Source organism: Notolabrus celidotus, chromosome 19, assembly GCF_009762535.1.
Source record: "Notolabrus celidotus isolate fNotCel1 chromosome 19, fNotCel1.pri, whole genome shotgun sequence".
Classification (NCBI taxonomy): domain Eukaryota; kingdom Metazoa; phylum Chordata; class Actinopteri; order Labriformes; family Labridae; genus Notolabrus; species Notolabrus celidotus.
Window position 1 is genome coordinate 30,838,493 of NC_048290.1, and position 25,684 is coordinate 30,864,176.

The following is a 25,684-nucleotide window of genomic DNA, read 5'->3' on the forward strand; positions in this document are numbered from 1 at the left end:
ATGTGCCCCAGTTCATTTTACTGGAACATAATTAGGGGTCAGTTTTACAGGGCTCAAAATTGTCAATTTTAGACTTTTATCCAGTATCTGTTCATCCCGGCATCACTCCATTCATACATATTAATACACACAAGTTATTGCTTATTATCTTAACAGACTCCATGTCCCTTAGGCCTTCATAACTGAGTTTACCTTTATTTGAGAATTATCCAAAAAGATGGTGGATATATAGTTTGGTAAAATGATTGAATGAATAGCTCTCTTCCCTCTCTGGACGTGAGGTTAAGTTTGGCAGATAGGCTAAACAGTTCTTTCTAAAATGAGAGACCGTTTGAATATTTGGGGGTTTATTGTGGCCTCACAAAAGTACTGTAAAACTGAAAATACAAAAGAACATATAATTTTTTACAGGTGCATAAGAGCTAACTTGGCACATGTAACCACACATACCAAGTCAGAACAAAGATGGCTAGCTTAAGAGCCTTATGAGTGCAGTAAACTGCAAACTGTGAACAAACGTATGACGATACTACATCACTGCTTCTAACTAAGACGGCTGCTTGAAAGGATTAAAAATCTCAAATTTAAAAAGTCAGCCGCATTCCACATAAACTAAACAACCCCATAGATGGAGGTAACAATAGACAGTGAACTTAATTTTCAAGGATTAAAAAGTAAATCAGACCCAGGAGATTTTGGTTAAGCAATATCAGACTGAAGATTGATGATCATTTTGTTCTTGTGTGGGGGAGATCACATGGAGCAATGCCACATTTTTTGGTGATGAATTTGGGACACAGGCAGTTCAACCACTGTACTCTTCCCTACCCCCTCCTGCATGACCCTCCAGTCTACATACACATGCATGGACTGCATAGACATGCAGCACATGATTAGACACATACACATACACACATACCCAATGAATCATGCATTCATGCATGCATGGGTTGACACACACACACACACACACACACACACACACACACACACACACACACACACACACACACACAAATGTCGGAAGTTAGAGGGCAGGCTGGGCACTGAGCGTGCTCAAACCCCTTGACTCAACATATCCCACAAACTAAACACCCTAAGGCAGACAAATGTAAGACACACACACACACACACACGCACACACACACACGCACACGCACACACACAAACACACGCGCACACACACACACACACACACACACACACACACACACACACACACACACACACAATACAGACAACCCCCCACCCAGACTTGCCAGCTGCCCTTCCCAACCCCTCAAGCCAAACCCAGTTATCCTAAAAGAGACATGATGGAAAAGACTTCTGTATATGAGTGTTTGGGGGACTGCTTTTTGTGTCCATGCACCTCTTGTTGTCAAGAACAAAAGGAGTAAAAGTTAGTCATATTGTGTTGACTTTTGGCTTTTACAAATGTAGTTAATTAAATAAAACACATGTGTGTTCTGATGTCATATGTTTCTGTGTGTTTGCAAGTCAGATCAAGCTTAAAAGCAAACTTCCTGGTAAATCTGGGTTATCTGTGATTATCCCTGATGCTGACTGTCAAAGTATTGACATATTGAAGCTTCAAGTACGCACACAAACACACTAGTATGAACCATGAAACCAATCGACAAGGGGTTTGGCCTATCATTGGATGCATGTATGCTTTCTCACATCTGCAAAATACAATATGAGATAGCTGCTTACAAACCAGTGATTTAAATTGATCCTTTATGTCCATATTTTGTGTAGATTTGAGCCACATTTGTCATGTCTTTAAAGACAGAGGTACTTTTGAGCATTTTGATGAATGATATTGGTAACCGGTCTAAATAAGCAGATTCAAAAGTTTGAACTAGCAGTAAGATCCAAGTGTGATTTTGAGCTTTATTGGCCAGAATTTGTGTGTCCGCGTCCTGGCTATTTTCTATGCACACAAACAATACCGAGGCAGGTCACGAACTTGGATATATTTTTGTCTTCTCATTCTCAGACGTTGTGGCTACAGCAAAGCAAAGCAAGATCCTGAAGAGGAGAAGATGCACTTCCACAATGGTCATAGTAAGTTACTAAAACCTGAACTCCCTCTCTGTGTTTCTGGTCCAGTTTGTGTGTCTTCATCTAAACTTTAACTCTATATGTGCAATAAAGGGTCAAAACATTTTTTTTTAATTATTATTCTGAGAAAAAAGTCAGAATTCTGAGATTAAAGTCAGAATTCTGAGATTAAAGTCAGAATTCTGAGAAAAAAGTCAGAATCTCAGAATTCTGACTTTAATCTCAGAATTCTGACTTTTTTCTCAGAATAATAATATAAAAAAAGAATTTGACCTTTTTTTTCTTTTTTTTTTCAGTGGCCCTAATCCTCTTCCATAGGGTTTAGACAGCGGCCATGTCCACATGAGTTTTTCCATCCCCCCAGGCAGACGTGTGTGTGTATGTGTGTGTGTGTGTGTGTGTGTGTGTGTGTGTGTGTGTGTGTGTGTGTGTGTGTGTGTGTGTGTGTGTGTGTGTGTGTGTGTTACCAGTACAGTTGACTGTGTTTTGTGCCAGGAGTTATTCTTTAAATGGCAATGTCACAAGCCTGCTCCATTGCAGCCATGTTGGCAAATGAGACACAAAGCTATGATAATTTGCAGGCAACGACAGCTTTATATACCCAGCACATTTTTGGCATTGTATCCTGCTAACCATCTGTTGGCATCAGAGCTGGTTGTGATGGGGCCATTAGCACCGAACAAGTGCCAGTATGTGTGGTTTATTGTCATATTGATGCATACAGTAAAAGAAAATAAGCTTAACGACTATTAAGAATTTCCAGAAGAGATAACTCACACAAATCTCAGACCCGATGTCATCCTCTGGTCTTAGAGTACCAAGCAGGTTGCTCTTATCGAGCTCACAGTGCCCTGGAAAGAGAGGATAGAGGAGGCACACGAACGCAAGCAATTAAAATATCAAGCTCTCATCCTGGAGAGCCAGGAGAAGGGGTGGAAGACCTGGAATCTACCAGTGGAAGTCAGCTGCAGGGGCTTCGCAGGGAAATCACTCTGGGGAGCTCTTGGATTGCTTGGTATTGAAGGCCTTGGTAGAAAGCGGCTGATAGCCGACATTACCAAGCAGGCAGAGGCTGCACCCCGGTGGATTTGGCTAAAAAGGGATGAGCAGTGGCAGAAAAAAACGAGCAATAGGCCAACAAAACAGCATTGAGTTGAGTGGTGGACAGGGGAAGTGGTTCCAGGAGGCTGGCTCTACTGGCAAACCCCTTGGAGATCTCATGGGCTTAATTTGATGAAACATTGAGGAAGGGGGGTGCCTATTTGATAACCTGCAGAAGCTACTCAACTCAATGCTAGGCCTCAGTCGAGAGATGCCTTGTGGGATGGAAGAATGAGAATGATGCCACTGGCTCGAAGATGGTGCAGGGGAGAGTACCTGTAAAGTTGAGCCAGATACGATAACCCAATCATATTTTTGCATAGGCATATCATGCCCAAAGAAAGTGATTGAAAGAATACCATGATCTGGAAGCAACATTTTAACTGCATGCCCATCTCTAATGTTTATTTTTGCTGTCATTCTAATGCTTGGAGTACTGACTGTATAATCAAACTTGCTGTAACAAAGTTGCATTTCCTTCAAGTGTACAGGGATCACCTCTGCAATTTCTATGTCTCCTAAATGTTTGTCAGTAATGGTCAATTGTATATAAATGGTAATGATGGAAATTCATTCTATGCATGTGTTTTTTGCAGTTAAGTTCCCAGGAGTGCGTACCTACATTGACCCCCTCACCTATGAAGATCCCAATCAGGCAGTGCATGAATTTACGCAGGAGATTGACGTTTCATTCATCTCTATAGAGAGGATAATTGGAGCTGGTGAGTTAAACTTGGAGTTTTTACATTTCAATAACACGCTTAACATACAAACACAACACTGTAAGTCTGTCATCAAGTTGTATAGAATTCAGCTATTTTCTCATTAACTCTACAATAGTGCCCTATATTGTCTGCAGCCTGCATAAACCTGTCTCATCCATAATTGCTTTCCATTGTATAAAGGCACAGTTAGACACAGTCAATTAAGCCAAACATTGGGTGAGAGAATGACAGTTCCAATGGCTATAAGCGGTGTTTGTCCTCTGCTGACAAACATATTGATTTGCAACATTTGTTTTGCTTTGCAAGGTTTCAAGCTGAATGGTAAATAGACTTGTACTAATATAGCACTTTTCTAGTCTTTCTGATCACTCAAAGCTCTTTTACACAACTTGTCACATTTACCCATTCACTCACTGATGGTAGAGGCTGATATAGTAGGGGACCATCAGTATTAGTTAATGTTATTCATACACATTCACACACACACACTGCTGAACAACAGCTGGAGCAATTTGGGGTTCAGGACATTCTGATATATGAGTGCAAGAGCTGGGACTGAACCACCTACCTTCCGATTGATAGACGACCAACTTTAGCCACTGACCCACAGCCACCAGTTGTAGTTACACAGGACAGACATTTGTAGGTCTTGAACAGAACAAGAATTCAGTTTAAATTGCTAGTTTATATATCAAATTATTAAAGCTCCTGTAGGGAACTTGAGTTTTTTATTTTTATTTTGTATTTTTTCCAAATAACAAGAAAGACAATGACAGGGACCATACATGTCATCAATAACATCACCCGGACTGCCTACTTCCATCTTCGTAACATCAATCGTCTCCGCCCCTCCCTCACCCCCCACACTGCCGCCATCCTTGTCCACAGCCTTGTCACTTCCCGTCTGGACTACTGCAACTCTCTCCTCTTCGGCCTCCCTCACAAATCCCTCCATAAACTCCAACTGGTCCAGAATTCAGCTGCCCGTATCATTACCCGAACCCCCTCCATCCACCACATCATTCCTGTCCTCCAACAGCTCCACTGGCTCCCTGTTCAGTTCCGTATTCAGTTCAAAGTCCTCCTGCTAACATTCAAGACCATCCACAACCTCACCCCCCCCATATCTGTCCGACCTCCTCCATGTTCCCACTCCCTCCCGCTCCCTCAGACCCTCTTCCTCCATACACCTGTCTGTCCCCTCCGCCCGTCTCACCACTATGGGGAGCCGAGCATTCAGCCGCTCTGCTCCCCGTCTCTGGAACTCATTGCCACCTCAACTCAGAAACACAGATTCTTTCCCCATTTCAAATCACAACTCAAAACACATCTGTTCAAAACCGCTTACTCTGTCTGACTCCAATTGCACTGTCATTTTTGTTTCTATTCTTTTTCTTACCACTTTGTCAGTTTATATTATTTTCATTTTGACTTTGATTTTGTTTCCTCTAATGTAAATTTGTGTATGTATATATATATATATATATATATATATATCTGTGCGGTGTCCTTGAGTGCCGAGAAAGGCGCCTTTATATAAAATGTATTATTATTATTATTATGTGAGACCAAAACACACAAAAAATAATAATAAAAAAAAACCAAAAAAAAAACAACAACAACAGAAATAAACAGAAAAAACAAGGAAGGCCTTGTTTCCAGCGGGAACATATGGTGTGTAGGGAGGCAACATTAGCACAGTTTTTCATTATTATTTTGATTTAAATGATCTTACATGCATAGCCATGCCTACATATTTAGGGATCTATTATTCAAGGTTTTCTCTGATTATGGTCCATAGGACATCCGGTTTGGTATGCTCACTGAGAGTTGAGGCTGCATTCTCCATCGATAACAAGTCCAAAAAGTCTACAAGCCAGTTCTGTATGTTGTAGCAGACGGTTTGCGAATTTTCCAGTTCATGAGTATTGTTCTTTTTACAGACAAAAAAAGCTAAGACAACAATGCATCAGGTTACTCTTGAATGTGTAGTTTCCATCATATTTCCAAGTATGCATACATCAGGGTGTTGAGGGATATGAACATTCATTAACACCTGTAAAATATCAATTACCTGGGTCCAGAATCTTTCAGCCAATGGACAAGACTGCAGTAAGTGCATAAGTGTACCAGTCCCAACACAACCATGCCAGTACAAAGCAGAAGTATTTGGAATTTGGATGATTGTGATGATTGTGGTTTGCTCTGTAGACAAAGAAAAAAAAACGGCTGTTTCAGCAGTTTTCTGCTCACCACTTTTTCTAACACCTACCCAGTAGCAGCACTCTAAGGCATTGGAATTAACCATTATAAGTCTTGCAGTTGGTATTGTTTGCTGAAGAAGATCATACAGAGGAGTCAGTATTCATTTCAGTCTACTTTATAACAGTAAAAAATTCTCACAGGAGCTTTAAAATTATTTTTTATTTTATTTAACCTTTATTTAACCAGGTAAGTCATTAAGAACAAGTTCTTATTTACAGTCGACGACCTGGCAAAAGGCACAGCCTTTTGAGGGGTAAAGGGTCAGGGATAAATCATATGTTTTTATTTAGAAAGATGAGAAGTATTTCCGTTATCCACATTTCTACTTTGCATTAGAAGGGAAATTGGGTTTGTTGTCCTTATCTTTACACTTTGTTTCATAAACCTATATTAAAACAGTATACCTTATAAAATGAACTTTCAAATTTACGTCACTTATAAAGGCTGGTGTGGTCATTTCACTAAAACACTTTTCTATAGGGGAGTTTGGTGAGGTGTGCAGTGGACCTCTAAGGCTGCCAGGGAAAAGAGAGATGCAGGTTGCCATTAAGACCTTGAAAGCAGGATACACTGAGCAGCAGCGACGCGACTTCCTATGGGAGGCATCAATCATGGGCCAGTTTAACCATCCAAACATCATCCGTCTGGAGGGCGTGGTCACCAAGAGTAAGTCATCAGCATGTTTCTTCTGGCTAGCTTTTAGACAGATGATAGTAAGGTTTCACCCTGTTAGATGTATTACATACTGTATGTAGCAATACAGATCACTAGACCTCGTATATGGATTGTGGGGATGTGTGGGGTCTTGTTTTATGTTAACTGTATTCAATCAATCAATCTTTATTTGTATAGCGCCAAATCAAAACAAACATTATCTCAAGACGCTTTTACAAACACGGCAGGTCTAGACCATACTTTATGTGAAATTATTAACAAAGACCCAACATCAAGACAGGATACGATCCAGTCCCCTCTTACTGGCAGAACTCAATTTTATCTCATCCTTATCCACCATGAGCATTGCACCTCGCAGTGTTTAGCTAGTTGCAGCGACAAGGAAAAAACTTCCTTTTAACAGACAGAAACCTCGAGCAAAACCAGACTCATGTTAGACAGCCATCTGCCTCGACCAAGCTGGAGTTGGAAAGAGGGTAAGAGGAGAATAAGAGAGAGATAGGACGATGATAGTGATGAGACAGATAGCAGTAGTAGTAGTAGTAGATGTTGCCGGTGTAGTCCAGCACACCCGTAGAAGCTGGAGTTTGGAACGTCCACAGCAGCAGGACATCCACAGCAGCAGGAGGACATCTACGGCAGTGACTCAGAGGAACCTACGAGACAATGGAGCACAGGGACTCCAGAAAGGCAGAATAACTAAGACCTGGTCAAAGCCTGAGTCAGCTCTAACCATAAGCTTTATCAAAAAAGAAAAGTAGAGAGGGTGTCTGCCTCCGGGACCCTGACTGGTAGATGATTCCAAAGGAGAGGGGCCTGAGAACTGAAGGTTCTACCTCCCATACTACTTTTAGAGACCTTAGGTATGACCAGAAGGCCTGCATGTTGGTAGCGTTCTAGAGGGGTAATAGGGCACTATGAGCTCTTTCAGATATGAAGGTGCCTGGCCATTAAGAGCTTTGTAGGTCAGAAGGATTGTATTTTATTATTATTTTATCTATGTACAGCACTTTATATTACATTATTGATGTATGAAAAGTCCTCTACAAGTAAAGTCTGATTGATTGATTGATTGATTGATTGATTGATTGATTGATTGATTGATTGATTGATTGATTGATTGATTGATTGATTGATTGATTGATTGATTGATTGATTTAACTCATCATTTAAGTGTTCCACTGAGTAGAGATCTCAAGCTGTCAGCTTCAAGTCAGACTTTCTTCAAAATGTTTCAGTTCCCAAGTTGTTCTTTGTCAAAGTTTTCAACCATCATCACACTGGGATGTGCTTGACAGCTTCCACTGTGCTTTATCAAGTACAATCAGTCCAACTTTGGGATATTTTTTGAGAATACCCATTATCAGACTTGTACATATAAATGATATCGGATGGTTCAGTCGTGGAAAAAGTGCATTCAGAAAACTTTCATATTGTCATATTGCCAGAATTCATTATTCATTGATGCTTTCATGCCTTATAGTTTTGTACTGATGTAAAATATCTGTTTTTTTCAGGCAAGCCAGTGATGATTATTACTGAATATATGGAGAATGGATCACTGGACACTTTCCTCAAGGTAGGACAGAAAAGGACAAGAATACTAAATAATTGGGTCATGGTAAATCTTTAAGGAATGAAGCCAAGGACTTTAAGGATACAGGTTAGAAATACTTTGATGAATAGTAATATAATAATTATAAGAAGGGAATGATGGGTAAATAGGAGGAAGAGTAATATAAGGAGTATGCACTGTACTGAACTGACTGCAGTTAGCAGGTAGATTTTCAGAGCCACCACTTGCAGGCATTATAACAGATAGGACTCATATCACAGAACAGGACCTTCTTGGAATAAATACACATCACTATGAGCAAAGAGTATGAAATCTTTTCAGCTTAGAAACTTTGACTAATCCAAACTTTGAGGTGTATTACCTTGCTGCTAAATTTGAATACACAAGAGCATTTGGGGCTGGAATTAAGTCTAGAGTTCCCAGACAATATGAATTTGAATGTGTTGACATGGCGGGATGTAATGGATGAAGGGGAGGGTAAGTCTCTGAATGAAGAAGCTCAGTTGGCAGACAATGCTAAATCCAGCATGAAAAAGGATAGCAGCAAATGGCTCATGGAGAGATGAGAAAAATAAGGTCCTACAATCACAGGATGGTAAGGGCATATATCAGATTATCAACTACCAAAATATCAGGACAATGACAACAATGCAGTGTTTGAAATGGTGGGTTTGAAAGGTAATGCTGATCCTTTACATTAACAAGATATTGCAACCCAGACTAAGTGGAATGATATAATGCTGTGCGACAAACAACAGAGGAAGGTCGTAGGAGATGTTCTTTATGGACACTGGAAACTGCTGACATGAATAGTCTGTGTGCCTCGGGGAGTAATCCTGGATGGCAATGGCAAGGCAGAGGAGCTTGGGGACCAGCAGGCAGTGCAGTGAAAAAAAATCTGTGAAGTAATTACATGGATGGCTGATGTACTAAGGTCAGTATAAATGACATGAGACATGAGAGAGGCAGGGGCTGGGCTGGTTGCTGGATTTAGTGTCACAGCCATGGTCAATGTACCATAGGGCTCATACCTCACATCTGTGGCTTAACATCTCATTTCACATGTAAGTGGGATGTTCTTGCTGTGGATAGACAGTTTGTTCATTAGTATTGGAAGGGAACTGCCGCTTAAACCAAAAGTGAGAGCTGTCATTGGAGGAAATCTAGCTGGGTTTCCATAAGAGGGATAGGCTGCAGCATATTCAAACCGCTTTTAAAGGCTTGGGATCCCTTTTTTAAGATGTATTACTTTGCAAGCTCATGGCACCGTGGTGACATTTAAACTGTGTTTGAAGCAAACTCCCATGTTACCATGAACTATTAAAACTCAAGGAATTGGCGTCTGTCCTGAAGCACAAGTACCTAATTTAAAGGGAAAAACTTATTTTACTATGTGTTCAACAAGTTAACAACCAGGGGACCATTAACATTTCAAACAAGTGCATATTTTATACAGAATTATGTGTACTGCAGCAGAGCACTGTAAAAAAAGATTGACATTGACATTTAGATTTTTGAACACTGTTGTTCATTGTTCATGTTGAATGTTTGCATTGGTTCAAATAAGTAAGGAATAATGTATCATTGGTAGGTAGTTATATGAAATAGAATCCCGGTCTTGTCAACCCTGAAGGGGTTCTATTTCCCATAACTGCCTGCTAACCATACAATATCCCGCTTATTACCTGTCTAATAACTTAAAAAACAAAGACGATGGCAAAAAACCTTGATTGAAAGATCATTTTATTGATTTATGTATACGTTTTTTTAAAAAAAAATGATCCCAGTGATTCCACTGCAGTTTAAGTTCTATGGCGATGGATTCTTATCTTCCTGTTGCGCTCCATTCAACATGAAACTGTCCTCATTCTGCTCTCCTTCTCTGAGCTCTGCAGTTGACACACCTTTAAAAACAAATGAGGCAAAAGCATAGACTGTTTATAAAATGGGCGTCATCTCGCTCAGCTCGAAGTGAAGCTGCCACAAAAACTGCTCCCCCTGGTGGCTGGCTGCAGTGTCGCTAAAAAACCTGTCTCCCCCATTCATTTGAATGGGGCTGTGGTCAAACTTTAAAAAATAAATACACGTCCTACAAATGTTTCTCACATCCGTATGCTGTGGTGACATGTAGTTATTATTTGACTGTTTTGTGTTCAACGCATTTTTTTCTGAAAAGTTTCTTCTTCGTTAGTTATCAGAGTTTAAAAAACAGGGTTTTGCATTTGGGTTTACTTTGACAGCTGCCGTAGAGAGAAACTCCGTAGAACCGTGGGACGCTACGCTGTAGGGCGGAGCTTGTTACCGTGGAAACACAAATTCCCTACAGTGCAGACTCTGGCTGCAGAAAATGTACAAGATGGCAGCGTTCTACAACGGGATATTTTGGCTTCAAAACTGTACAATGGGAAAAGCCGGAGCAACGCTGTCCATTATATACACAGTCTATGGGCAAAAGTCACAACTATGAACTCTGCTTTTATCATCACCACCTCATTATTTAAGTTTGTTTGTAGCAATCGGTGACTCAAAGTTGCTCTCACCTGCTCCGCTCATTGCTTGGAATGCTGGACAGGATCCAAGATGTAGATATCCATGTTGTTTAGCCAGCTGCATTAGCATGCTAACTGAAACTAGCATTTTAGCCATGTTGTTTTGATGGGAACGGAAACTAATGGTACCAACTAACGCAGATTGATTTGACATGACCTGTGATCAGTTTGCCTCTGGTGTTGCTCATATTAGTGAAACTTAACAACCGTTGTTAAGGGGTTGTCAATGGGTTTCGACCAATCAAAATCAAGCATCTTACACAACCGGAAGATCAGTAAGAAAGCCGGGTAATAAAGATATTTAAAACTGACTTTAACAAAGATGGTTTTTTTTCTTTTTGTCTCCTCTCTCATCAGAAAAATGATGCTCAGTTTACAGTTATCCAGCTGGTTGGTATGCTGCGTGGCATCGCATCTGGCATGAGGTATAGATAAAAACCCTTGTAAACAATGCATTGTTGAACATCAAAATTAAGGCACAGTGTTTAGGTATAAACCTCTGCTTATTTTTGGTCCTTGTAGATACCTTTCAGATATGGGCTACGTCCACCGTGATCTTGCAGCTCGTAACATCCTAGTCAACAGTAACCTTGTGTGTAAAGTGTCTGATTTTGGCTTGTCCCGAGTCCTGGAGGATGATCCAGAGGCTGCATACACCACACGGGTAAGACTTTGCATGTTTGTGCATGTATGTATTATTTTCAGCCTTAAATGCTAGTTATAATTCAAATTACTTGGTTTGTAAGACTAACTGTTTAGAACCCAAATACATTTTTTTCTACAATTTACTAAAATTTGGATTGTTATGTTTAATAAACAACTTAAAACATTCATCTGACACTCAACACAACAGTGTCTTGGAGGACATTGTATTTAATCCTGTGTGTGCATGCAGAGGTTACTGCATTTAAAATTTTGGATTAAGTGAGAAAATGTTAAAAATGTTATGCAAAAGTCTTGCTGAAATGTCATGACACACACACACACACACACACACACACACACACACACACACACACACACACACACACACACACACACAAAGGCAGCAGTGGGTTTCAAATTTAGCTGAGTCCCGGGCTAAGTGGCACCCTGTCAGCCAGAAAGCGGGCTGCTTTCTGAAGGACAGCCGGTTACTACTATTCAGTCATTTAGCACTAGGCCTTGCTACAGTCCCCCTCCTGACATACACTAAATGCCTGGCTCTTTTTGCATGAAAGAGCTGTGGGGATAACATAATTCACCCCTTTCAAATAACCCCAACCCAGAGATATCCCACTGTTGTGTTCATCAATACCCTATCAAGCTAATTTCACCCCTCATCAGATGAAAACACATTTTCCTGTGAAACACAGCAGTCAACTTGAACTTTTCTATCTTTGCACGATAATGAAAATGAGGGAAGTGCATAGTATAACAGTTAGTACAGGGAATTTGAATAAGGAAAATTTTGTATCATTAATGGGTTCCTAGATTGGTATTCATTAGTCTAATTGTTAGTTGGACCACATGCAGCAGAAATGTCTCCATTTACATCTGTTCTTGGTTGCTGTCATATTATAAAAACAAACTGTAAAACTTTGAAAGACTGCAGCTGTACCTAGAAATTGGAGGTAATTTGTGTAAGAGTAGCACTGAGGAGTTGTTGATGTTAATGTATAAGGTTTGTTCAAATCAAGCAACACAACATGGAATGCTTTGGTCATATTTTTTAAATAGCATTCCTTTAAATCAGGGGTGTCAAACATACGGCCCGCGGGCCAAAACCAGCCCGCCAGAGGTTCCAATCCGGCCCGCAGGATGACTTCACAAAGTGAAAAATTAGTAACTGCTATTACAAATTTGTCCTCTGGGGAGCGCATACAATCAAACGGCTGACTGAGCACACCTGATCGGCGCTCCAGGACCTTCTTTCTATGAGGGGGAAAAAGAATATTTGCAGTTTGCATAATCTGGTTGAATTTCAGATACTTTTTAGGGCACTTCAAGATCCAATCAACACTAATGTTTTTAAGTATATGTAGAAGCGGTGGATCCACTATTTTCGAAAGGAGCCTCATATCGTGCATGTGCGTACCATAAATGTGGGTGTGTCATAGTTGCACTCCTTCACTACTAACACTAACACTACTGTGTCAGGTGAATGGGAAACCTGTGTGCTTGGTGTGTTCGCAGCAGGTCTCAGTCCTTAAAGAATATCATATTTGACCCCACTATGAGACTCATCATGGTGAAAAATGTAACAGCTGTTTATGTAAAAAGATAGTAGATTAAATGTGAACATTTTCAGAATGTGCTTGTGCTTTTATGCGCTAAAACAAAAGGGAAAGATTTAGAGTTATGGTTATTTATTGGGTTATTATGTTTAATTTTACTGGTCCAGCCCACTTCAGATCAAATTGGACTGTATGTGGCCCCTGAACTGACATGAGTTTGACACCCCTGCTTTAAATACTCCAGGCTTTTTTGTATAATGTAAGAAATATTCTTCTATTTTTGTCACAGGGTGGGAAGATTCCTATTCGCTGGACAGCTCCAGAGGCCATCGCATATAGGAAGTTCACCTCAGCAAGCGATGTGTGGAGCTACGGTATTGTCATGTGGGAGGTGATGTCATACGGAGAAAGACCTTACTGGGAGATGTCAAATCAAGACGTAAGTTTGAAAGTGCATTTTTATGGGAAGTTTTAGGTTAGATTTATCCTCATTTATTTTATTTCATGACTGTGCCAAAAACTTAATTGCATTGGCCAATACTTCATAGCAATGGACTGTAATAAAATATACTAAACGTTACTTTACTAAAGTACAAAAAAGTGTCATAGCCAGCAGACTAATAGTTAGCATACTTTAACACAAGAGTGTTAAATTGGAACAACACATTTTTGTACTTAACATATTTTAGCTGTATTTTGTTATATACTTTTATTTAGTATATTAAGTGTACTTAAGTTGTACAAAAACTCAATTTGAAGTGTGTTTAGCAGACTTCTCCAAGTACATGAAAGTACACTTCCATTTGGGTGGCTGTGGCTCAGTGGTAGAGTCGGTCATTTCTCAATCAGAAGCTTGTGGGGTTCAGTCCTAGGTCCTGCTGTCCACATGCCGAAGTGATCCCAGGGCAAGACACTTAACCCCGAACTGCCCCCGGTGCTGTGCCATTGGTGTGTGAATGAAATGAGTTAATACTGATGGGCTCTTTATATAGAAGCCTCTGCCATCAGTGTATGAATGTGGTGTGAATCCATGAATGTGACTTTTAATGTAAAAGCACTTTGAGTGATAAGAAGACTAGGGAAAGGACTATATAAACATAGTCCATTTAACATTTACCAATATTGAATATTGACATTGTATTTTCTCACATAATGGTTTATGACGAGGTTTAAAACCCTTAGTTATTCACCTAAAATATCAAAGCAGCAAATAAAAAACTAAAGCTAGAAGATACATCATCTACCAGTATAAAAAAATGGAAAACCATTACCAATGGGAAACCAGAATAAAGGCATCACTGCATATCAGAAATCAGAATCAGACATACTTTATTTATACCAGGGGAAATTCAGTCATTAAAGTTGCTCCTATACACAATAAGTAAGAATATCAAATAATATTAATAGAAGAAAGTAATTAATAAGATATACAAACAAATACAATGAAAATAATGATAATAAAAGTATGTACAGTACAGAAGACAGAATAAGCTATGTAGAAAATAAATACATGGTTGAAGTCCCCAGAGATCAGGAAGAGGGCACTCTGGTGGTCTGTCTGGTGATTAGGTAGAGGGCACTCTGGTGGTCTGTCTGGAGATCAGGTAGAGGGCACTCTGGTGGTCTGTCTGGAGATCAGGTAGAGGGCACTCTGGTGGTCTGTCTGGAGATCAGGAAGAGGGCACTCTGGTGGTCCATCTGGAGATTAGGAAGAGGGCACTCTGGTGGTCTGTCTGGAGATCAGGAAGAGGGCACTCTGGTGGTCTGTCTGGAGATCAGGAAGTGGGCACTCTGGTGGTCCGTCTGGAGATCAGGAAGAGGGCACTCTGGCGGGCTGTCTGGAGATCAGGAAGAGGGCACTCTGGTGGTCTGTCTGGAGATCAGGAAGAGGGCACTCTGGTGGTCTGTCTGGAGATCAGGAAGAGGGCACTCTGGTGGTCCGTCTGGAGATCAGGAAGAGGGCACTTTGGTGGTCTGCCTGGAGATCAGGAAGAGGGCACTCTGGTGGTCTGTCTGGAGATCAGGAAGAGGGCACACTGGTGGTCTGTCTGGAGATCAGGAAGAGGGCACTCTGGTGGTCTGTCTGGAGATCAGGAAGAGGGCACTCTGGTGGTCTGTCTGGAGATCAGGAAGAGGGCACTCTGGTGGTCTGTCTGGTGATCAGGAAGAGGGCACTCTGGTGGTCTGTCTGGAGATCAGGAAGAGGGCACTCTGGTGGTCTGTCTGGAGATCAGGAAGAGGGCACTCTGGTGGTCTGTCTGGTGATCAGGAAGAGGGCACTCTGGTGGTCTGTCTGGAGATCAGGAAGAGGGCACTCTGGTGGTCTGTCTGGAGATCAGGAAGAGGGCACTCTGGTGGTCTGTCTGGAGATCAGGAAGAGGGCACTCTGGTGGTCTGTCTGGAGATCAGGAAGAGGGCACTCTGGTGGTCTGTCTGGAGATCAGGAAGAGGGCACTCTGGTGGTCTGTCTGGTGATCAGGAAGAGGGCACTCTGGTAGTCTGTCTGGTGATCAGGAAGAGGGCACTCTGGCGGGCTGTCTGGAGATCAGGAAGAGGGCACTCTGGTGGTCTGTCTGGAGATCAGGAAGAGGGCACTCTGGTGGTCTGTCTGGAGATCAGGAAGAGGGCACTCTGGTGGTCTGTCTGGAGATCAGGAAGAGGGCACTCTGGTGGTCTGTCTGGAGATCAGGAAGAGGGCACTCTGGTGGTCTGTCTGTAGATCAGGAAGAGGGCACTCTGGTGGTCTGTCTGGAGATCAGGAAGAGGGCACTCTGGTGGTCTGTCTGGAGATCAGGAAGAGGGCACACTGGTTGGCTGTCTGGAGATCAGGAAGAGGGCACTCTGGTGGTCTGTCTGGAGATCAGGAAGAGGGCACTCTGGTGGTCTGTCTGGAGATCAGGAAGAGGGCACACTGGTGGGCTGTCTGGAGATCAGGAAGAGGGCACTCTGGTGGTCTGTCTGGAGAACAGGAAGAGGGCACTCTGGTGGTCTATCTGGAGATCAGGAAGAGGGCACTCTGGTGGTCTGGTGGTCTGTCTGGAGTCTGGCTATGGCAGCGTTGAGAACGTTGGACGCCGTAGTCGGGTTGGCAGAGGGGGGATGTAAACAGCTACCAGTATGACATGTGAGATCTCCCTGTGCAGATAATATGGTCGGAGGCCCACAGCGCTCTCGCTGCTATCCCGGTCTGCCTGGAAGCCGTCAATGGAGACGTGGTCGGGAATATCCTGATAATTGAAGACGTGAATGTGTGTGACTTTGATGGAGAACTAACCGCTTATTTTGTTTAAGTAATGGCCAATTCTACTTTTTCCTTAAAGACTTGGTTTTTGGTAGGTAGATAGGTAGGTAGGTAGGTAGGTAGGTAGGTAGGTAGGTAGGTAGGTAGGTAGGTAGGTAGGTAGGTAGGTAGTTAGGGCAGAACACCGTAACTGTTTGAAAATCTAATAATTTAAATGTAGAAACTAGAATAGATTGATACCATGTTACTAGTTGAAGGTGGATGGATGGATAAATAGATAAACAGATAGACACTTGCAAATGAGTTACTGTTCAGTGATATACATGCAGTAACAAATAAACTTTGCTCAGCAAGTATTCAAATGACATGCCAGTGTCTATTCATCTGAGAGGGGATGAAGAATAGTGACTCACAGAAGAAGAGGGTGATGCTGGAGGGGGTCTAGCACTACATTACAGTGTGTCATGGAGGTCATTTTAATGAGGAAAACTGTAGCAAAGAGTGACAATATGCTATTTGAGTCAGATACCACACACTTGCACTCATTTCCCACCCACAGACACACACACCCACACACACACACACACACACACACACACACACACACACACACACACACACACGGAGACACACACATACACATAGGCTACATAACATATGCACATACAGCCCTCCAGTGACCTCTTCATCCCCTGCATCATACCCTTCCCTTCTCCTCTTGGTGATTAGGCTGCCTGTCTCAGAGAAGTCTAGAGTAAGGGAAAAGAGGAGAGGAGGATGAGGGGAGAGCAGAGAAGAAGACGTTTGATGTTTAATTGAAAGCGTTATGCTGGATTTTCTCTGATCTGCACCAGAAAGTACAGGCTCTCACACGGTCTTTCTTTAAGCTCTCTCCTTCTGTTTCCCAATGCAGTTCCTCATTTCTTCCTGTCTACCTTTCTTTGTCTCTTTAAAAAAAATACAATATCTATCTGTGTTCTTTCTTGCCTCTTTTCAGACTGCGCTCTCTTTCTACCACCTCTCATTTTTGTCCTCTGATCTATCCTCCTTGCCAGTTAGCTCCTATGTGTAGTTCTTCCCCTGCTCAGCACGTATGAATGATTTGATGCAGCGCAATGGTGCAATGTGTATGTGAGCTTTAATGTGTATATCAGTGTTGGACTGTTATGGTCTTTTTGTGTGAATCCGACACAAGTAAATACTGTCATGAACTAAACAAATCCATTCCCCTCAGTGTATTGCATTGGCAGAACTCATAGACTGTATATGAAAGAACTAGACACTCCAGCCTCTTTTCTACAGCAGAGTGAAACAGAAAGAGCTACATTTATTTATTATTCATCTAACCCAGCCCCCGTCACATTCCCCATTTAAAGAAGAACACATCAGTTAGTGAGTTCTGCATCTTTTACTAACAGAACTGATTTTCTGGGCTTCGAAATGTATCAAAGGAAGAAATGCAGCTGATATTGTATGTTTCTGTTTGCTATTGCTATTGCATGTTTGAAGGTTTGTCAATGTCTTGTTATGCAATTTAAACTCATCATATTCCCTAAAGTGTGTTACCTATGGGGCGCTGTTTGTAAAGTTGTGCACACTGAAAAAAACCTAGCAACAAGTCTCAACATTTAGCTCTAAAATCTCAGCAGTGTGAATTTTCAAGTCTTTTTAAAAAAAAAATCACATTTAGACCAATATTTGTGATCTTCTTCACACTTCATTTTGTTGTGTAAAATATATTTAAGTTACAATCACTGTTAAATCCAAATGCTAAATATAAATGTTAAGTGTTAAATACAAATGTTAAATATAATGGTACATGTTAAATCTAAATATTAAACATAACTATAGTTGATTGCTAAATCTAAATGTAAAATGTTGCTCTGCAATCCTAAATATTTAGCTTATATGTAAATTCACACTGCCACATAGCAGAAATACCAAAATAAAAGCTTCATCAAGTGATACAGACTTAGCAATGGTACCTTAGCTTGTCAGTATCATAGACTGGGTCAGTTCTGTCTCTGAGTGTTGTGAAATCTGTTTATGGCCTGCCTTTCCAGCATTTTTACATAATTTATGTTTATCATTTATATTTAAAATGTATATTTATATTTAACATTAATATTCATATTTAACATTATGATTTAACATTTAACATGTATATTTATATTGAGCATTTGGATTTAAAGGTGACATATCATGCAAAATCAACTTTTTAATGGTTCTCTACCTGAAATATGTGTCCCTGTCTACAAACCCCCTGAAAATGAAAAAAATCCATTCTGCCTCTGTTCTGATTTCTCCACCTTTCTGTAAATGTGTGCTGAAACCAGCCGTTTCAGTTTTCTGTGTTTTTCATACGTCACAACGCCATCCGGTCTGTAACAGGAAGTCAGAGTTCGGAGCTTGTTCAGCCCATAGACTGTATAAAATACAACTCAACCCCTCCTCTGTTTTTCATTCCCTGCACATGTGTGCTAACAAGGAGCTTAGGAGGGAGGCATGCTAGTTGTAGGCTGTCTTAATAAACACAAAGGTCGGTTTGACTCCCCACGTCTGCAGATTTGAAGATCTAGTGGATGATTTTTATTTTTCATGGAAAAGTGCTAGCGCTAGTTAGCATAGCCACATAGCTACATGTTCGTAGCTGTCTACCAAGACACACGTCAACATACTGACAAATAAAACAACAAGAAACACTAAATCTGTGACCAATCATTCAGAAAGGTCCTGCTGCAGGCGCCTCTCCGTCAGGATCAGATTCCGGATCAGATTCAGAGGGTTGAAGTAACGCGGGTCTGTGAGCAGCCGTGTCTATGCAGCCAACATGTAAACATTAGATCAACGTGCTGGAGAGCCGAGGCCACATTCACTTCCTGAGGGGGCGTGGTCAGAGAGAAAACAGACTGTTCTGAGCAGGGCTGAAAAAGAGGACTTTTCAGGCATGCCAAAATCTGATTTCAAAGTGTTTTATTGAGCATAAACTTTAAAGAAATGTTTTGGGGACCTCTTTGACCAATATATGTTGATGAAAAAGAGCGTAATATGTCACCTTTAACAGTGATTATAACTTAAATATATTTTTCACAACAAAATTAAACGTGAAGAAGATCACTAATAATGCTCGAAATGTGATTTAAAAAAAAGTGACTTTTAAAAATTCCCTCTACGTTTTTAGGATGTTTTGGAGCTAAATGTGGAGAATTGTTGCTGTTGTTTTCAGTGTGCACAACTTTACAAACTGCGCTCCAGAGTTACCTGCTCTCTAAATTCAAAATCACATGTGCAAACTTATCCCTCAAGATTTACATACTGAGTAGTTTATATTCCAATGGCAAAAGATGGACATCTAATAACCGAATAATTTTTCTGTGTCATGCAATTGGTTATCTGCTAAGGATGAGTCAGCTGATTTTAATCATGCATATAGAGTTGTTGAGTAATGGTGATGATCTTGTTTTTACATTTATACATTTGACTGGATGATGGTGGATGGATGAATTTGCCACTTGTGTACTGTCTTATGTCATACTTGTCGTGCTAGATGTTGTAATTGGCTCGTTGCCATCTTTTTGAATAGAGTTGAGACTTGTATTGGGGTTTCAATGCTCTGGCATGCAACCCCAAATATTATGTACTGTCAGTGTAAACTGGGCGTTATAGTGTAATCTGTTGTTTCCAGTCAACCTCATTTCACAAACATCTTTTGCACATCATTTGAACTGTCCTAAAGAGCTGTGCCCCCTGTCTCTCTGCAGGTAATAAAAGCAGTAGAAGAGAGCTATAGGTTGCCGGGTCCTATGGACTGCCCTGAGGCTCTGTACCACCTAATGATGGACTGTTGGCAGCGGGAACGCAGCAACCGTCCAAAGTTTGATGAGATAGTCTGCCTACTAGACAAACTCATTCGCAACCCCAGCTCATTGAAAAAGCTGGTCAACTCCTCCCACAGGTATGAATTTAGATCAGAAATCATTGTATGTGTGCAGAATCTCATTACATTTAAAATTGTTCAAGATAATGTTTGGAAACTGGTTTTCTTTTTTTGTAACCTTGTTTTATTTTTTTTTATATATATTTTTTTTTTATTTATTTAAAGTGGGATTGCATGAGGTCCTTATCTAGTCAGTGTTTTACCCACACAGTTGACCTTAGAAAGTATGGCCTCTGTTTGGTTGAGCTACGCATAGCTTTGGACAAGGTTTTCAGCAAAGCAAAAAAAAAAGAAGAGAGAGGGAGCAGAAATAAATGAAAGAGGCACAATTTTCTTCAACTGGCTCATTAGTGTGGATTGTATTCAGTTGGATATCCTCAAGTTATCTTGCAATTGAACATTTAATTAGTATGTCCGTAGCATTCTTTGAAATGGCATGGAACAGCTATGAGTTCTCTGATGCAGATATGTAGTCCAATATCCTCATTACCATTCTACAATTATAGAGATAATGTCCTCTTGTGCCTCATCAACAAACAATATTACAAGTCACACACTTATTAGATCAGTGCCATATCCTACGGCCCAATGCAATAACATATGGCAGATTAAAGAGATGCCAGCAGTATGGATGATTGTTCCACATGACACTCCTCTAGCTACAGCGTGGAGAATATTGTTAGCTAACATGAGTGTCTTTGTTTGATAGCATGGAAAGCCCCTTTTTACATAAAGAGTGTTTTGCATGACAAAGAGTGGACAACATGTTCTGGAATTATAAAGCCTGGCAGTTGCTAATATGGTTGACTGCGATTGTAAACATCATTATATTTTTCATTTAATGATATGAGAAGGGGCATGTAAACAATATACCCCATTTATCCAGACAGTGAATACAACATGATAACTCTTTTTTTCTTTCTTTTACTGTATTTTGCTTATGTTACCAGGATTTCTAACCTGTTAGTGGAGCATGCAAGTGTGGAAGGGGCCTGCAGCACTCGGAGCCAGACTGTAGGAGAGTGGCTTGACTCTATCAAGATGGGTCGATACACTGAGCTCTTCATGGAAGGAGGTTACTCATCACTGGAAACAGTTGCTCAAATGACATCAGAGTAAGACTCTTCTCACTTAAGTGAAAACATGATCCAGTAAATGATAGGACATTATGCCACACGTAGTTTGGGGTTTTCTTCACACATGGAAAGATTTTATGACTCTCAAAGCAGAACATACAAGCTTTCACATTTATTTTGTATTATGACTGTCTGGTAAGAGACTTAATTAACATTACCACACAATGTTGTGAAGGAAAAAGTCAAATGACAATGTTGAATCTATTAAATGGCTGCAACCCTGTGAAAATGCTCAGAAGAAGCTTGGCCCTTTAATTGAATCAAAATCTTCCATATTATAATTTTCTAATTATTAGTTTGTTTTATAAATGCATTCATTAAGGATTATCCAGGAACTATCAATTCACTCAGGTGGATGTGTTAACAGTATGAGAGGTGAGATTCCATGTATTAATTGTCTATCATGTATCAGCATTGTGCTAGAACGTAATAAGAAATGACATCAAAAAATGGCACAAAAATGTAAAAATGTTCAGAAAAGGTCAAGTACAGTAATTTGACATCTCTTGCTTCATATATATGTCCTTGTCTTAGCAGACTGATCAATAAATCAAGTTATTTGTGTGCTGTTTTTCAGGGATTTGCGAAGAGTAGGAGTGAACCTTGCTGGACATCAGAAAAAAATTATCACAAGTATTCAGGAGATGAGAGTCCATATGAACAACATGAACTCTACTGTAAACATCTAATTCATATGTAAAGGCAACACACAAACACACACATGCACACAATGTATGGACCTAGTATGGGAAAAAAAAAACAGATTTGCTGTTGGACCTAGAGTGGCTTAGCACTTTCTACGGACAAGGAATCCCTGTGTCTATGGATCTAAACTGGAGGATCCACATATTTGTGGTGCTTTTAAGAGGAGTTTGCTTGTGGAGATTTTTGGGACATTGCAGCATGAAATTGGACTGGACTAAACTGAGTGGTGCAACAGAAAGGGGAAATGATGGTTAGCTCAACTAAACTGAAACCAAGTGAAGATTATTCATTTTCATTATTCTATTCGTGTGAAGCTTTGGGATTACAATATTTATTGCACTGCTTGGATTCTCTCAGATGAGAAATGAAAAAAACACTACAGATCTGGCTTTGAGAGCAACTAGCACTTTTTTGACAATATCACAACTATGGAAGTTTCACACAGCAGGCCGCGACTGAACTATGTCAGCTTGTCTCAGGGGACCTGAACCCAGTGGCTCTGAACAGTACTGACTTTCTCTCTGGGAATTTTATCTGAAAGTACACTTTCATAACCAGTCAGTAAATCAAACACCATGCCAGCAGTGTAAACTGGATAATGGACCAAGAGAAAAAAAAATGAAGTTGCTGTTTGTGCTTTGTCATGCTGACGTGCTTTGGATAGAGTGTTCTTGTCTCAGGTAGGTCTTCATCGCAACAAGACTTCAGTTATAATCCAACGACTCAACAAAGGCCCAGATTTATACTCTGCAATATCTATATCATCATATTTCAGAGCAAAGCAAGACCATACTGTTTTCACTGGCCAGAAAATTGAAGTACAGAAAATATTAACTGGATTTGTCCAGAAGAGTTTGAGTCTTATTGTACCAAGAGACAATAGCTGAGAATGAACACAAGGCTTGTGGATACTCTATAACTTTTCTTCTTGCTGAATGTATAGGCCTACACTTAACATGGCTCAGTAGCAACATCAACCAGGTTATTTTATGCATATGCTGTCAACAGGGGTAGAATGGGGCTTTGGAATCTGAGTGAATCTGAAGGTTGTGTAAAAAAAAAATCAACTGTCTTATCATGTGTTTTCTGAAGTTATGCAGGGTATTCAATGAGAACTTGATGCCTCCACTAACCTCAGCTATCAGCTCCTAAACCACAAAGAAAATTGAAGATACTACACACACATTTAATAGATCTTTGTCTCAGACAAGGTACATTTCATAGGTTTTAGCAACCAGTCAACACTTTAACATTAGTCACATAGTGTCACTCAGAGTCTAGCAGATTTCACAATATTTTGATCCTTCACCCAGATTCTCAAGAACCCATGTGCACACTCTGAGTTTAACACCAAATTTGTATTATTTTCAAAAGCACTCCCAGGAGGGTGTAACTGGGCTCTCCCGCTCCCATGGAAAGTAATAGGAAGTTAAGTCAATCCTTATGGAATATTATTCCCTGTCAGAAGGGGACTGCCTAACAGTAATGAACCACCAGATTCTGGTGGGTCTGTTTGCTGATTCGTAATAGAACCTTTGCTTGGATTCTAATGGAATCTTTCCATGCAGCCTTCGCTCAAGAGTGCACTCAGATTTTCATGGAGCCTTCACCAACAACTTTCAGGTACCACAGAAAACCCTCAGTTCACCAGTCTTTCTCCACCATATGTATACCACACCACAAGAAACCTCACTCTTAAAGGACTGCAACAAATAAGGAGGCAATATTGATCAACTTAAAAATCGTTTATTTATTGAAACTTGTAATTAAAAAAACACATTTTTTTAATGAACAGTTTGTGTTCCATCATAATACTCTCTTTGACTACAGAAAAGCCTTGTCTACATGTCTTTCATGTATATATTGTATTATAAAATTAAAGCAGGGAGCATTGTTCTTTTGTCCACTATCATGCAGACCGGTTGGCATTGATCAAGTATCTCAGAGTACACATTAGTAAACAGTGACAGATATTCTAAATCAGCATTCCTACTACCTAGACTAGGGCCACTGTCAGGTAGAGGCAACCAGCACATTTGTCACTTAGACAGGTGTAAAAGGTATTAAATATCAAATACTCATTTTATTTTGTTGGTAATTATGTCTTAATTTGAATTTGCAAGACTTATAATTATATTCAGCAGTGAATACTTCTCTCTAAATAGCAAAATAAGTATGTACAGAGATTGTTACATGAAGTTCTGGTTTAAAAGTATACAATGATGTCAATGTTAAAGCCCTCGCTTTACTTTTTCTATGGACGGTATGTTATATATTGCTATTCAGTGCTTCATTGCTGAAACTTGACTCTTTTTACTATTGTGTTCACGTAAGCACGCGTTCTGGCAGTATATTTGTTGTACTTGAAGGTGAAAGGATTTTTTTTAACACACAGTGTACTGCTAGTGCTGTGGCTTAAGAATTGAAACAAGATTGTAAAGCTAGTTTTTTAAGAGGTGGTGCCACTTGTTTATGAAAAGCACACAAGAAGAATGTAACTTTTTAAAGAGGTGTTTCACTTTTTTAAAGAACATTTTCTTCTTTAAACACACAGGCCACCCTGTGTATTCAAACTGAGTCGAAGTAGAAGTCTGATTGGTGGTAGACGGCAACCTTGCTTACATGATCACTATCATACTTTTTGACTTATTAGATAAAAGAATGTGTGTGGGGAATGGTCACATTTTTTTTTTTTTTTTCATATTGGCCATGTTGTTTTAAAACTCAAAATGTTCTACCAAAGTGAAAGTTCACTTGAAAGATAGTCTCTGTAGTCTACAATTATGACTTGCTCCAGATCTAACATGAAGAACAGTTGCCCAAAAGGCAGTGGTTATATTACTTTTATAGGCCATAGTGTAATTTTTGATACTGGAAGGTCTTGCTTTAAAACAAAATAAAATCAACTCAATAATAATGAAACATAAAGTTGACTATCTTGGCGACACATTTTTCATTTAGTTAAGGGAAGCATTATTAACGCACCTTTAATTTTGGACAAGGTTTATATAGAGGAAGAAAGTGTTGGGTAACCATTCAGTAAAGATTTGAGTTCCCTGTTATGAATATCATGGGGGTTAAATGACATTTGAGTGTTTTAATTCTACCAAAAGTTTATCAATTTGGATTTTGAACTTGATTTCCTACTGAAAACTTACACCAAGGGCATGAACAATTGATAAACTTTACACCCTTAAAAGTGCCTATTGTCTTTAAACCAACACTATTCCCTTCCCCCCAAAAAATGCTCAGCCCCAACTTTGCCCAGACTTTTGATGTATTCACCAACAATATCTACAGACAATAAGAGGAATGTCAGATAATGTGTATGTTGGAACTACTTTAATTTGCACTTTATGATCTTTTTTGTTTTGCTCTCTTGTTTGACTTAAACTGTATGATTTTGTCTTTTTTGTGTGTGTAAAGGATTTTTTAAAATGATGTACTATACATTTACTGTAATTGCCATAGTCCCATTTGCTGACTCACTTATA

At 40.1% G+C, this 25,684-nt stretch overlaps 1 protein-coding gene across 1 annotated transcript in view; it reads left to right on the top strand.

Moving 5' to 3' along the window:
* Positions 1-24,718, top strand: part of LOC117831612 (ephrin type-A receptor 5) — an 88,801-nt gene extending 64,083 nt beyond the window's left edge. Inside the window, exons 10-19 of the mRNA XM_034710379.1 lie at positions 2,000-2,067; positions 3,762-3,887; positions 6,636-6,821; positions 8,348-8,409; positions 11,313-11,380; positions 11,478-11,619; positions 13,461-13,610; positions 20,174-20,367; positions 21,300-21,464; positions 22,063-24,718. Coding sequence (XP_034566270.1) covers positions 2,000-2,067; positions 3,762-3,887; positions 6,636-6,821; positions 8,348-8,409; positions 11,313-11,380; positions 11,478-11,619; positions 13,461-13,610; positions 20,174-20,367; positions 21,300-21,464; positions 22,063-22,174 — 1,273 coding nt within the window. The 3' untranslated portion in view covers positions 22,175-24,718. The remainder of the gene's footprint in view (positions 1-1,999; positions 2,068-3,761; positions 3,888-6,635; positions 6,822-8,347; positions 8,410-11,312; positions 11,381-11,477; positions 11,620-13,460; positions 13,611-20,173; positions 20,368-21,299; positions 21,465-22,062) is intronic.
* Positions 24,719-25,684: the final 966 nt, after the last annotated feature.